The sequence below is a fragment of the Cavia porcellus genome, unplaced genomic scaffold (genome assembly GCF_034190915.1).
Source record: "Cavia porcellus strain 051 isolate PalLab524CR breed Dunkin Hartley unplaced genomic scaffold, mCavPor4.1 scaffold_22, whole genome shotgun sequence".
NCBI lineage: Eukaryota > Metazoa > Chordata > Mammalia > Rodentia > Caviidae > Cavia > Cavia porcellus.
The window spans coordinates 16289480-16303090 of record NW_026947505.1 but is presented as its reverse complement, the minus strand read 5'-3'; the positions used below and the strand labels follow the sequence as shown (position 1 = coordinate 16303090).

The 13611-nt window shown below is 41.3% G+C and overlaps 1 protein-coding gene and 1 long non-coding RNA gene across 8 annotated transcripts in view; one reads left to right on the top strand and one right to left on the bottom strand.

The window, feature by feature from the left end:
* Akap7 (A-kinase anchoring protein 7) overlaps positions 1-7697 on the top strand; it is a 115917-nt gene extending 108220 nt beyond the window's left edge. For 5 of the 7 annotated variants that reach the window (XM_063233487.1, XM_063233483.1, XM_063233485.1 and 2 more), the window contains one exon: positions 5712-6636. In XM_063233487.1, the coding sequence (XP_063089557.1) occupies positions 5712-5908 (197 nt within the window). In that variant the 3' untranslated portion in view covers positions 5909-6636. Of the gene's footprint in view, positions 1-5711 lie in introns of all 7 variants that reach the window. The other 2 variants (XM_063233486.1, XM_063233484.1) reach the window with 1 other exon arrangement.
* LOC134472235 (uncharacterized) lies at positions 1001-5712 on the bottom strand. The gene is made up of 2 exons (XR_010042129.1): positions 5112-5712; positions 1001-4189 (listed from the first exon to the last, which is right to left on the bottom strand). It is a non-coding gene; the product is annotated as an uncharacterized LOC134472235 (long non-coding RNA).
* Positions 7698-13611: the final 5914 nt, after the last annotated feature.

The following is a 13611-nucleotide window of genomic DNA, read 5'->3' as shown; positions in this document are numbered from 1 at the left end:
TGTCCTCAGTGTTTCAGGGTACTGAGATAGGGTAGGTAAAGTTAGAGCTCATAAACCGTGTTCTGCCAACTTTTAGGCAAATTCTTCCTAAATGACTAATATGTCTATGTGCAAAACTAAGAAGCGATTTGACCCTGAATCTGTTCCGCTTCTAGTTACCTGTTGGGCATCTGTAGGGCCTAATGAAGAGTCACAGTTTTTAGCACACAGAAAAATTTGCTTTTAGGTCTTTGCCTATGAAGAAAACATAAGTCATACATTTAAGTAACAGCAAGTTAGGAACCCAGAGTTGTCCTCTGTTCCCACAGAGAGGGAGGATATTGAGAACCCTTCATGTGACTCAGGTAACCTCTGGTTGGGTCAACTCACACCCAAGAACAATGGAGCCAAATTAACGCTGGCCTTAAATTATCCTAGTAAGTGAGAAATATTCTTGCTACCACAAACCACTTGTTTTATTTTTATGACCACCAAATTTTTATCTTTGCACTGAATTGATACCAAAACTGTCAGATAATATAAACAAACCAGAATCATAGGTACAAAGCATGTGTTAAGATGTTAACAACTCTCCCACACAGTGGCTTACTTAGACTTTCTCTCTCTTTTTCTTTCTTTTTGTCTTTTTAAGACAGGGTTTTACTGTTCAGTCCAGGTTGATCTTGAACTCACTTCAAAATCCAGGCTGGCCTTGAACTCACAGTGATCCTTGTGCCTCAGCCTCCTGAGTGCTGAAATTATAATCAAGTGCCACAGTGCCCAGCTTGGAATTTCGTACTTGAACTTTGCTGGAAAGTTTCTTTTGTTTCTTCCTTTTGGGACAATTCAGTACTTAGTGGATTTAAAGGATTTTCATACTTTTGTACTTTTAGTATTCACATGAGAAATTGATCAAGGATATTTTAGGGAGATTTCTAAAATAATAGTGTTGAAGACAAAGGTTACTCTGCTGTTTTAAGTAGTATGGCATTCAGGTAAACCAAGTAGACCAAGAAAGAATATGTTTTAAAAATTTTTATTTTAAAGACAATAAAACTAAACAAAATAAAGTAAAGCCAATCAAAACAAAACAGTGAAAGTGATACAGGACTTCAAAACAGGATAATAGGAAATCAACAATGGCTACCATAATATATCTTGTTATCTTTAAAATAGCCGCCCATACCATCAGACAGAATAAAATCAAACAAAACAGAACAGAATAAAACCAATCAAAACAGAACATTGAATGAAAGAAAACAATAAAACAACAAAATGAAATAGAACACTATTAAATTTCAAAAAAAGACAGAAGGAAATCTCCTATATTTGCTGTATTGCATATTGTTACCCTCCCAGTAGAAGCTCAGACAACTGGCCTTAGGCTCACAAAGTCAACCAAACAGTCCAAGCATTGAGTTGTTTTTGTACCTCAGTTGCTAATGACTCAGCCTGTGTTCCTCCAAATCAGCCAGGTGCTTGGAGGGTGGGGAAGGGTTGGCTCACAAGAAAGGTGAATGGGCTCCTTGTTTCTCCTCCCGGGACTTGCGTGGCTTTTGCCAGCTCACAGGAGGGACCCAAGAAAGAATATTTCTTATCAAGAGTTTGATACTCATTGGGAATTTTTTTGTATGTCCTTTTGTTGGAATATCAACAAAAGCTATCAGTTGAGTGCTGTTGGTAACTATGTGTCGGGTAAAATGAATGCAGGCATTTGTCTTAGAGATTCTGTGAGGAACAGATGCCCTCATGTAAGTAGAAGGCGGAAGAAAAATACAGCATAGTTTTAATCTGAAACTAATTCTTTTTGATGAAGTTGAATTAAGTCTGCTAAAATTAGGAACACAAAAACAGGTTCTTGCTGGCATGGAGACACAGCCTGCATTCTTGCAGGGCTATGTGATAAGCCTTCCCTTGCATTCCTTACCTGCACTAAAATTAACAAGCTGAGAATGGTTTGTAGAAATCCTAAGAAAGACTGGACCCTAGGATAGAGCTGGAAACTTCATCTACAAATGGGTTTATTTTTGATCAGTGGGCTAGATAATTAATTATTGGAGGTGATGAGTATTTGTTTGATGGATCTGAAACTTTGTCATATTAACCAGATTTATCCAAGTAGATGAACATTGTACATTAACATATGGACATTTGAATGGTTCTGGAATTCTCTTTCCTTTTTAAAAACTTACTATGAAATTTAAATTTCTGGCTGTGGTGCGCTATTTTTATGGAAAGATAGAAACATTTAAAAATGTTGCTACTGTTTTCAAAGATTTCAGTCAACAATTCGCTTGACTAACAGATATTTCTTGAGCTCTTTTTGTGACTAATACATTGTCCATCTGTTGGCAGAAAGGCAGATCAGTAAGGAGCTGAGCATGGTTTCTGTACTCCAGACTCTGCCTTTACCAGAACAGACACCGAAGCACTGGTTGTTGAATTATACAGTGCAATGAGTACATTAATAAATAGTGCTCATCATTTGTGAATGCATTAAGAGAAGAAAGCCTGTGGGTTGTTTTTTTCCCTGCTGCATCTCTGGAGGCTGGGAGAGTGGCAAGTGTATAGTGGATACTTGGCATACTCTTGTACAGTGAATGGCCCAATGACCTTGTGGTGTGTATTCAGTTAGCATAATGGGAACCTAAGGGAAGAACTTCAATTTGGTTTGGCCAATCAAAGAAGGCTTCCTGGAACAGGTGGTATTTTAATTGGTTATAAAAAGGAAGAACCATAATAAACAGGAAATGACATGGAGTCTTCTAAAGGTGTTTTAGAAGTTCCAGAGGTGTAGTTGTAGTGGGCTGTTATAGGGAAATTTCAAGAAGTCAGCTTGTTTCTTTGTTGAATGGAGAGTGAAAGGGATATTTTAGAAAAATTAATCTAGAGAAATTGTATCAGAAGCATTGAAGAAGGGGACCTTGGAAGCACAGATTGATGAGGCTTAGTAATGAAAATGAGTTGATGAAGGAAAGGAAGGTGTCCAGGATGGTGATGATCTTGAGTTTTACTGACTGGATAATAGTAAAAGCACAAACAAAAACAAGTCGGAAGGAAAAGTAGCATTTTGGGGAAGACTTTTATATGTCAAATCTCTTTGTGTTTAAAGTAACAGGGACAGTTCACTGTGGACTGTTTGTGTTTCACACAAACACATCATACTGGACTGGAGAGAGATCTTGCAGATTGAATTATTAGTTAGACTCAAAATCACTGTTGTGATTTTACCAATAAGAAAGGTAACTAGGTTCTAGAATAGCCCTCAATAACACAATCTGTTGCCCAGACATGGAGCAGGGTGGCAGATAACAGAGCCATTCACAGTGTTTCAAAAGATACTTAAATAGTAGTTCTTCATTTGCAGTGATTTTTTCTATTTTAAATTTGAAGAACTATTTGTACAGATGGTTGCAGGTATCATCTGTGTTGTATAAAAACATTTGTTCGCTTGTTTGTTTATTTTGGTACCAGGAGTTAAACTGGAGCTTGCCAGGGAGTTGCTTATACCCTTGAGCTATGTCCCCAGCCCTTCTTCCATTGTCTTTACCTGTGCAGTGTACTCTTGACTCATATGAGTGAAGACAGTCTGATTGTGCCTCCCGAAGGAACATTAGGACTTTTTGTCTGCCCTGTCATAGTGTCTTTGCGTGCCTCTATTTAGACAGTTCTGTATGGTTGCCAGGGAGTTGAACTTTTCTCCTGGTCCTGAACACTGCACATGTTCCTAGACTTCCGGTCATGGGCTGTGGGTGGGGCTCCACCGGCACCCTCTCTGCATGGCTCTTAACCCTTTCCTTTTCCTGCCTGGGTTGCTGCTAAGAAGGATGGGACGGTCGCAAGTAGAATCCATCTCAAATGTGTGCATTCCAGACAAGGAGAGAGCTCTGAAGGACGGTGGGAGCCAGCTGTTGCCCTTGGCATGTCTGCTTTTGTTCTCAAATCCCTGTTACACATGAGGATAGAAAATGGTGTCCACCTCCCAGCCCATCCCCCTGGTGCCTGCCTGCTCCACTCCTCAGCTGGCAGGTGCCATTCTGGCTCGGCCCTCTGGAGCCATGAGTGATCTTCCCACGCTGCTCTGGTGTGAATGCCTGTGGATTCCATGCCTTCTTTGCCTCTAACCATCTGCTTTTCTGGGCCCAAACTGATTGGAGGCAGACGGAGTGCTGAGTAGATGTGAGGAGGAGGAGCCCCTTATTTCCTTCCCCTGGTGAAAGGAAAGAGGAAGAGAGTGGCTGAAAATGAGTAGTATGAATATGGTGAGCCTTCAGGAATATGGTGAGCCAGCTCTTTCATAGTAACAGGAAATACGGAACATAGTACTTAATATGATACTCAGTACAGTACTCAGTAACAGGAAATGTAGAACAAAGTACTCAGTATAGCACTTAGTATCGTACTTGTAGTAACAGGAAATACAGAACACAGTACTCAATATAGTACTCATAGTAACGAAATACAGGATACAGTATTCATAGTAACAGGAAATACAGAACACTACTCAATACGGTACTCAGTACAGTGCTCATAGTAACAAGCAATATGGAACACAGTATTTAATATGGTACTCAGTACAGTACTTAGTAACAGGAAATGTAGAACAAAGTACTCAATACAGTACTAAGGATCGTACTTGTAGTAACAGGAAATACAGAACATAGTACTCAATATAGTACTCATAGTAACAGGAAATACAGGATACAGTACTCAGAGTAACAGGAAATACAGAACACAGTACTCAATACGGTACTCAGTACAGTGCTCATAGTAACAGGAAATACGGAACATAGTATTCAATATGGTACCCAGTACAGTACTCATAATAACAGGCACTATAGAACAGTACTCAATAAGGTACTCAGTATAGTACTCAGCACAATATTCATAGTAACAGGCAGTATGCAACACAGCACTCAATAGAGAACTCAGTAGAGGACTTATAGTAACAGGAAATATGAAACACAGTACTCAATACAGTACTCAGTACCATACTTGTAATAGGAAATGCAGAACACAGTACTCAGTACAGTATTCATAGTAACAGGAAACATGGAACACAGTATTTAAACCTGGCCTATTGCTAGCTAGGAAGCAAGTGACCATAAAATAGTAACATCAGGAAATTTTACCGTTAACTCTAATCCTTCCTTGAAGGGTTTTCTGTTCTTCCATTGCCGTGATAGCAATGAAACGAGAAGTGCTGGTCTTCTGCTAGCAGCTGTAACTCTGTAACTGTCTTCAGCGGGTGCTGGGAGTTTAACAGCAACCTCTGTTTAGGGCAAGCATTTGAAGATTCAGTGAGCTGAAGTCAGGAGATTGTAGTGAAAGCTTGCTTACGTCCTGCAGCAGTGGAGAGGGAGGAGACCCAGGTCTCCTGGGCACATTCCCAAGGCTGAGGCCCTACCTGCTCTCTGATAGTAGCTGTTAGCCTTGGCTGAGAGAGGAACAAAACTTCCCTGTGAAAATGGGAAATTAGCTCAAAAATTCCTTCCAGATTGGGACTAAGGAACTACCTGAGGTTCAGCCTGAGGTCTTCAGGAATAGGCAGGCGCCTGCTTCTGCAAACGCCACGTGAAAAGTTGCCCACTGTTCTTGAGTGGTGGATCTAACTTGCCAGGCCGAAGGACGCTTGCTCTTTTAAGCTAACCGAACCAGCTGACCCCTGCATGGCTGAGTGCTGTGGGGATACCAGCTCAGTGACCTCTCTTCTCCTCTGTTGTGGAATGTAGGTGACAAGAACGGAGGGGAGCCTGATGACGCTGAGCTGGTAAGACTGAGTAAGAGGCTGGTGGAGAATGCGGTGCTCAAGGCCATGCAGCAGTACCTGGAGGAAACCCAGAACAAAAAGCAGCCCGGGGAGGGGAGCGTGGTGAAAGCGGAAGAGGCCGGTGGCAGTGGCAACGACAGTGCTAACAACAGGAAATGAGGCTGGAACTGGGGTCCAGCTGCCGGTGGACCGCCTCCCTCTGCCCCGCTGCTAAGCCTGGACGCTGACTCGGCATGTGATCTTTGAGTGTCTCTTGTCCCGTCTGGGATACAGCCTAACGCGATCGATCCATCCATGTGTTTGCATTTCTGAAACACAGCACAAGTGAAGTGGAGTGCTTGGGGCCGGCAGAGGAAATGAGTCTATGGAAGAGGAATGGACCTGGTTTCCCTGGCCCTTGGCTGTGGACAGGGAGCGCGGGGGACCTGCCTCCTGGACCCCTCGGCCGGGAGAAGCCTGGCCGTGAGGAGTGCGACACTGCCACTTCTGTCCTGTAGGGCATTCAACTGCTTTTATCTGAGGCCAAACTCACACACAGCTATCAAGTGCAAAGTTTAACTCTTCACTGTTGAATTTATCTCCTGTCCGTAAGGTTTTGTGTTTGTCCTCCGTGTGCCATCACTATGCACTGATCTTCATTTCTAGTAATTTATGTTTCATGTAAATGATATATTTTTGGCAAAATGCAACTTTTTCTATAAAATTTTAAAGGTCTTTTTTTAAACCTCATTTTGATAAGTCAGTGTACCATGCTTAGTATTTTTCATTGACATTTGTACTTTAAATGTATTATATACTTTTCCCCTTCCTCAGGCAAGAAACCTTTTGGAACCCAAGACTTAATTAAAGAAGCTCTGGAACAAGAAAGGATGGGTCTGAAGTCCAAAGTGAAACAGATAAAAGAACTTTTATTAATGCCTGAGACTCAGGCCAAAATTCGAAGGGAGCTTTTTGAAGGAAGACTCATGAATAACAGTAACCAAGCCAACGATGTTGTTCTCAGTGCAGCTCTGACCTGAAGCTTCCCATGCTATCGAGGTAGCGTAGTTTATAAAATGTATTCAGCTTGTTCAGTAGCTTGTTGGTAAACACCAGCATGTTCTGGCAGTTTCTGTGTAACAGCAAACTAATCTTGGGTGAGGAATTAACAATTTCTTGCCAAAGAAAACTGATTTTGCCGTGGTCTTTTCTGAGCTCATCTCGTGTGTTAGGATATTTGTTTCTGAAGTAATGAGTCATTTTAAAGAAATGACTTTTTAATGAGCTGTTGTGAGATGTTCACCAGGTCCTTGAAGATAAAAAAGACAGTGTGAAAAATCATCTGCAGATAACAAAACGAAACCAACGACAGTGTTTTAAGGGTCACTCGCCTCCTGTCAGCAAGACTGTTTCTGACTCAAAGGAAACATCGGTCCAGGTGTGTCTCTGCCTTTAGTGTTACTTTAATGAGAATTTGAATGTTTTTTGAACATTAGTACTTGAATGAACATTTGTAAATGTAATAATTGCAGTCACTGGTTAATGTTTTATAATATCCACGTGTATTATTTTTCACTGATCAAAAATGTAGTTTGCTGTGTCCTTTCTTATTGAATAAATGTTTAGGATTCTTATTTTCTACTTTTCTGGAGATAAACCCTAGGTTTTACTGTAACCCTTGTAGTTTGAGTTTGTTTGCACTGATTCATTTTTAAAGAGCATTCTTGAAAAATTTCCCCCCCGTGATGGTCATTAGTAACAGCTTTTTCTGTAGTCGCTGTAAAATTGCTGCTACTAATGGATCATGATGGGGAGGAAGTGATTGGAGATCAAATATGTAATCCTTCAAATATAAAATCCAGTTTGCTCATGGATTTTAGCTATTTTTTCATAAGTAAATTATACGACATTTATTTATAAATGAGTTTATGCATTTTCATGCCTCTTAATAAATGTTTTGTTTTCCCTTGTTGCCTTTCCTGTTTTTTTCCTCACTCTTGGAAGTTGTTGGATCCACATTGGTAAACAGAAACCGGGAATGGAAGCTCTGACAGTTTCAGTGTTTCTTCACCTTTATGCACCCACCTTCATGCCTTGGAGCAAAACCAATCATAGTTCCCACTGTTAAGCTCTTGCTAAGCCCAGGCTGTGTACCAGGTGATCTTGGCACAGCTCGAGGTTAGATTTCTCCCCTTGAGTGATCCTGTTAGGAAGTAATTAGTACTTTTACAGATTCAGAAACTGGAACCCTTTATGGTTAAATGGCCCATGGTCATAAAACTAATAAAAGATAGGGCTAAATTTAAACCCAGACTTGCTGTGCTTCAAAGCTGATACTTTCCCCACACAGCACTTCCTGTCTCCACCATGTACATCTGTACATCGTATTTCACAAATTGAGGGTGATGAAACTGGCTTCCTTGAAGCCCCGAGTTTCTGTGACTCTAGATAAGAATGTCAGCTGGTATGATAGAACTGGAACACAAAAGCCCAGACATTCAGTTTCTGGATTAAGGATTCTGATCCTTATCAATGACATCTCCATTGAAACAGGTTTACAAAGACAATGGTAGGGATAAAATAAATTTCCTGCGTTTTCCAATTATAAGATCTTACAAGACATTAAATCTAAATGTGGAATCTGAAATTTTCCAAATGACTTTATCCCCACTCCTCAGAATGACAGAATAATTGCTCTTTGGGTTGTGCATGCAGACCATATTGTTCTGAGTTGACACAGACGTGACGTCACCTATAACAGTTTTATCTGACATGATGTCAGCGCTGTCTTAGGCTGGTCCCAGCTTCTAGATCTGGGTCCACCATTGACCTATGATTTTGAGTAAACCAGTTCAGATTTCTGAGCCTCACTTCCCAGTTGTACTTGGGAATAGTTTGGTCAGGTCATTTCAAGGAGTCTAGAGTGGGACTCTCCAGGGCTGTGCACAATACCTGTCACTCTGCCTCATGTCACCTGGCTGGCACAGTGAGAGGCCTTCCCATTAGGGCCTCACTGTCCCATCTGTCCACGGTGGAGGACTATTTCTCAGCATGCCCGTCTGCTGCACCATCTTGTCCTAGAGCCCGCCAATCATGGACTGAAACCTCAACAAACTGTGAGCTAAATAAACCTTCCCTCTTTTTACTTTAGTTATTGGGTATTTTGTCTCACCAATGAGAAAACTTACAAAGACAGTCCTACTCATAGAATCTTAGCTTGCATCAGCCCTGTTCTTAGCATGGACTGTTGTCCCAGAGATTGGGAATCCTCATCTGTAATACTAGGGATCAGAAGGGTTTCAGATTCCAGATGTTTTTAGGTTCTGGAATATTGGAGAGCTTGAATAGAAGATCCATGTTCAAACATGCAATTTATTTGTTTCCTACACATTTTAAACACATAGCATGCAGGTAATTTTATAGAATGTTTTAGTGCACCTGTGTTTTGTACATAACCTGTCAAATGAGGTCAAGTGTGAATTTTCAACTTTTGGTGTCAAATAAAAAGTTTCAGATTTTGAAGAATTTCAGATTTTGGATTTTTGGATTTGAGGTACTCAGTGTTTATTAGATAGATAGATATTAAAGATTCAGATTATTTACTGCAAAACCCTAAGTGGGTAACCTCCTAGGCATTCCATAAGGTAGCAATGACAGCAACCTGACTTCATCTCAAGACTGTGACCGGGGGCTGGGGATTTAGCTCAGCGTCATAAGCACCTGCCTTGCAAGCAGGTGGTTGTGAGTTCGATCCCCGGTACCGATAAAAAGGAAAAAGACAAAAAAAGACTGTGACCGCTGCAGTATGTCTGTACACTCAACCCAGATGCTTCACACAGCTACCACGCTATGTAACAAATTACAAGTGTGCTTCATTCTACAGTCGAAGACAGTAAATCTGTGGTGTCTCCCAACTGATGAATAGTTAACCAATTGTCATCTGCTCTTTTTAACACTTTCAAATACCTCCTACAATAACTTTATCTTTAAACAAATTGTGGATGCATTCTTGATTTCCAACTTTCCCAAGTAGATACAATTCCTCTAAGAAATAAAAAGTGCAGGGCCGGGGATTTAGCTCAGCGGCATAAGTGCCTACCTTGCAAGCATGCAGTCCTGAGTTCAACTGCTGGTACCAAAAATTAAAATAAAATAAAGAAATAAAAAGTGCAACTTGCTTAAAATAAAACAAGAAAATTACTTTCCAGGTCCCAACATGTTTTGTAGCAGCACACATGCTAAGCAGACAAACCCCCAGATGATTTAATACACAGTAAGAATGGGTATTAGAGCAATTCGCTCACAGTCAGTGCATTTAAAATAGATTCTTTCCCGGCTGAGAGTACTGGGGATAAGAAGACTCATTTATCAGGTCACAGGAGAGCTTCTAAAGACGGGCACTATTGTCATCCACAGTGCCATATTCTGAGAGCCACTACTTATACCTATAGTTATAACTGGTAACTTCAGATAATTTGGGATGATTTCAGAATGAAAACTGCATTTCTGTACATATGCCTTCATTCAGCACTTAGTGGAAAATTGTCACATTCTATTAAGACAGAACAGCAAAGATAGCAATAAAACCGAGAAACTAATTCATTGATTCCGGTTAACCTGTTACTTTCTCTTTAATGATTCAGATTATTTCCAAAAAGCTATCATGCGACACTGCCCTCTGTTTTACCTGATAAAATGAAAGTGACAGTCCTGCTTACTGAACTTAGGCAGCTGTATGGCATATGCAGTTCTTGTTCTTTCCTGACCATTTTACAAATTGGTACAGTGCTGCAAATTATTCCCTATGCTTCCTGCAGAATTCACCAGAGCCCTAACCAAAGGGCTCTGTCGTTTCTTTGATTCTTTTTTTCCAACCACATACATTTTTTTTTACCCATAGTTTCACAAAACCTTTTGAGTGTACACATGTGGGATAATATATAAAGTTGTGAGTGGTGAGGGGGACAAAGAAATGAGAATCATTGCAGCTGGACAGACACCACAGTGCAGAGGAAAGAAAGAAAAGTGATCCTTAGACACCAGTCCAGAGAGGAGCTGATACAGTAGTTGTGGAAGAAAAAAACATAGCATGAATATGCAACAGTGGTGGGGGAGAGGGAAACAAAGTATTTCCTTCTAAGATCCAGAAAGGTGGATTTGGAAGCTGGTTTTGACAATGCATGTGGGAAATATTTTTAGCACCCAGGGCTTTTGAGAGCTTAGCATGCATTTGTGCTCTGTGACTGGTCCCCCATCTTTGGAACACTTTTCCTATGTTTACTCAGCTTCCTACCTTGTGAGCTGGGCTTCTCCAGGTAGAGCCAGAAATTCACCCTTTTTGTCACTGAACTCCAGGAAGAAAGAGGGAAACCATGAGCCTCCCGTCCGTCCATCCTGGTGAGCACTGTGGAGAGACTGAGCCCTAAGAAGCAGCCGGGGCACATTTTTTTTTTTTTTTTAAAGGATTGGAATAAAAAAGAGAGGATGAGACTTCATGTTCAGCGTGGATCATGGAGGGGTTTGGCTTTGTTTTTAAGGAGAAATTACTCATTTTTAGTGCTCTCAGAATTTCTTTCATGCCCATGCTAAAAAATCTATGGTTTCTTTCCCAATGAAGTATTTTTTTAAGAAAATCAATGAGTGAATCAAACCAAACCAGAAGGAAACAATATAATTAAAGATGTTTGGCCTGAGTCGAATGATTATTGCTCCCAATTCTTTATCTTCCCAGTGTCCTTTTCCAGGTGACTTGCCTGTGAGTGCCTTTCACAAGGGACCTCACAGTTCCTGCCACCACAGGTAGAATAGATTTCTCTGTCCCTCTGAGGCTGAGCTTGACCATGTGACTTGCTACAACCTACGGGATGTTAGTGGGGGAGAAGCCAGGAAAGACTTGGAAATAGGAGACAGACGGGAGCAAATCGAACCCAAGCCTGCGGCAAGGAGTCCAGCCTTGCCACATGCAGTGGAGGTTGGTTTTTGTGCAGCGTTATTCTGGCCAGTGGTAGGCCTGTAAGGCAAACCTAAACACACTAGCAGACTTGTGCAGCGTGCTTTAGGAAAAGGCTATAACGTTTAGGGTGTTTGTACCATTTTTTTTACTACATAAATCTAGCATTATATAATTTAATATTTTCACTTTTAAATAACCTATTTACAAGCACACACAAAATACGTTTTTTTTTTTTCAGCAACCATGCCAGTTTATTAACTGTCAAGCCAACAAAAGTGTTGCTAACGCCTGACCATTGCAATCATCAGATATTTAGCTGTTCCAAGTTTTAAGTTCTGAAGTCAAATCCCGGTTCTGCCACTCGTGGCTTTGCAGAGGTCTTTAACCTCTTTGAGCTTATTTCCTCAGGTGGTTACGAGGTTTAAGTAAAATAATGACACTGTTTTCACTCCCAGTTCCAGCCAACACGGGATCACGGCCCTCTGACCTCCCTCTCTTAGAGCATTTGCTCAGAGCATTGTAAATGCTTCCCCTGCCCCTTTAGCAGTATAGGTACCCCTACAACTCAGGGCTGTCTTCCCCAAGATTTGAATGCCATTCTTCTGACATAGAATCATCAGGAAAGGTAGGACTTCTTTCTCCCGCTCTTTTTGACAGTGTAGAAGCCTAATGTCTCAAAGGCCAGTCTCAAAGCACAGAGATGGCTTATCTGCTTTGGAAAACCCTCTTAACTGCTTCTGGTAATTTTTCCCTCTCCTTCGGCCCTTTCTGCTACTGTGACCATTACTGCAAAAAAAAAACTGTTCAGGGGAACAGAAAAGAAATCTTGCTTTCCCATCACTAGGTTCAGGGCCCGGGCACCAAAGAGATAGAAACAAGAGAAAGCATGCAAAGTCATTGAAGATAAATTTACAAGACACCAAGCAAGAGCCCATTGTCTTAGGTGCATAGGAACAATGCTAAGGTACCAGATTTTCCAAAAGAGAAAGCTTTATTGAAGGTTAACTAACAGGAGACAGGAAGTGAGCTCATATCCATCTGTCCAGCTGGCCAGGGATGTGGGTTTTAAAGGGCTTTGGGGGGAGTTGATGGGTCTGACAGTATCTTGGGTCTTGATCAGACGCAGGGTGTCTTCCAAGGTTTTGGGTATTCTAGTCCAATGTTACAGTTCATGGTCTTGGCTATTTGATTTTAGCTGGTATAGCTCCCGGTCCTGATTCTAAGGTTCTGCTGGACTGAGATTTTTTGGTTCCATCCAGCGTGGGAGGTCATCCTTTCAAACTTGAAAGTGCCTTCCAGGAAATGCTCTAAAACATGTTACACAACTATTGGAAATGAGTTTATTTTAAATTGCCTAGCAGTAGGATAAGAGCTTAATTCCATTCTAATTTGAGCATTTTACAGGACAGGAAGGATGGGAGCCCAGTAAAATTGGAGAAATCAAGAGAACAGAGGACTTATTAGCATGCATGAGACAAGAGCAGCTGTGTTTGTTGGGGGCATTTATCTAAGTTGGGCTTCTGTCCTCCCGCTGAACCTTGGAGACAGAGGGCTCATGCTTCTGATGTCCCATTCCTGGGAGGGTTTGCAGCCCTAAAGGAGGCTGCTAGCTGCAACAGATACACATTTACGTTTGTCAGCCCCATGTGGAAATGCCTAGCAAAAGCTGGGGCTCTAAGGCTCAGGCTGAAGTTCAGCAGGAGGCTTCAGAAATAAAAATGCGAGATGCTAGGGGAACTTGGAGGCTTTTATGCTAAGTTTGAAAGATAAGCAGAGAAGTATGACTGGACACAGGAGAATATTTTCCAATTGCAGTAAACTGAGGGACTTAGCAGGACCTGTTTGTTGAGATTCTCCTTTGTGTCCCTAAGCCTTGGAGACTAGGCTTTTCCTCTCCTCTGGCTGTGGCAGGGTATCTCTTGAGTGAGGA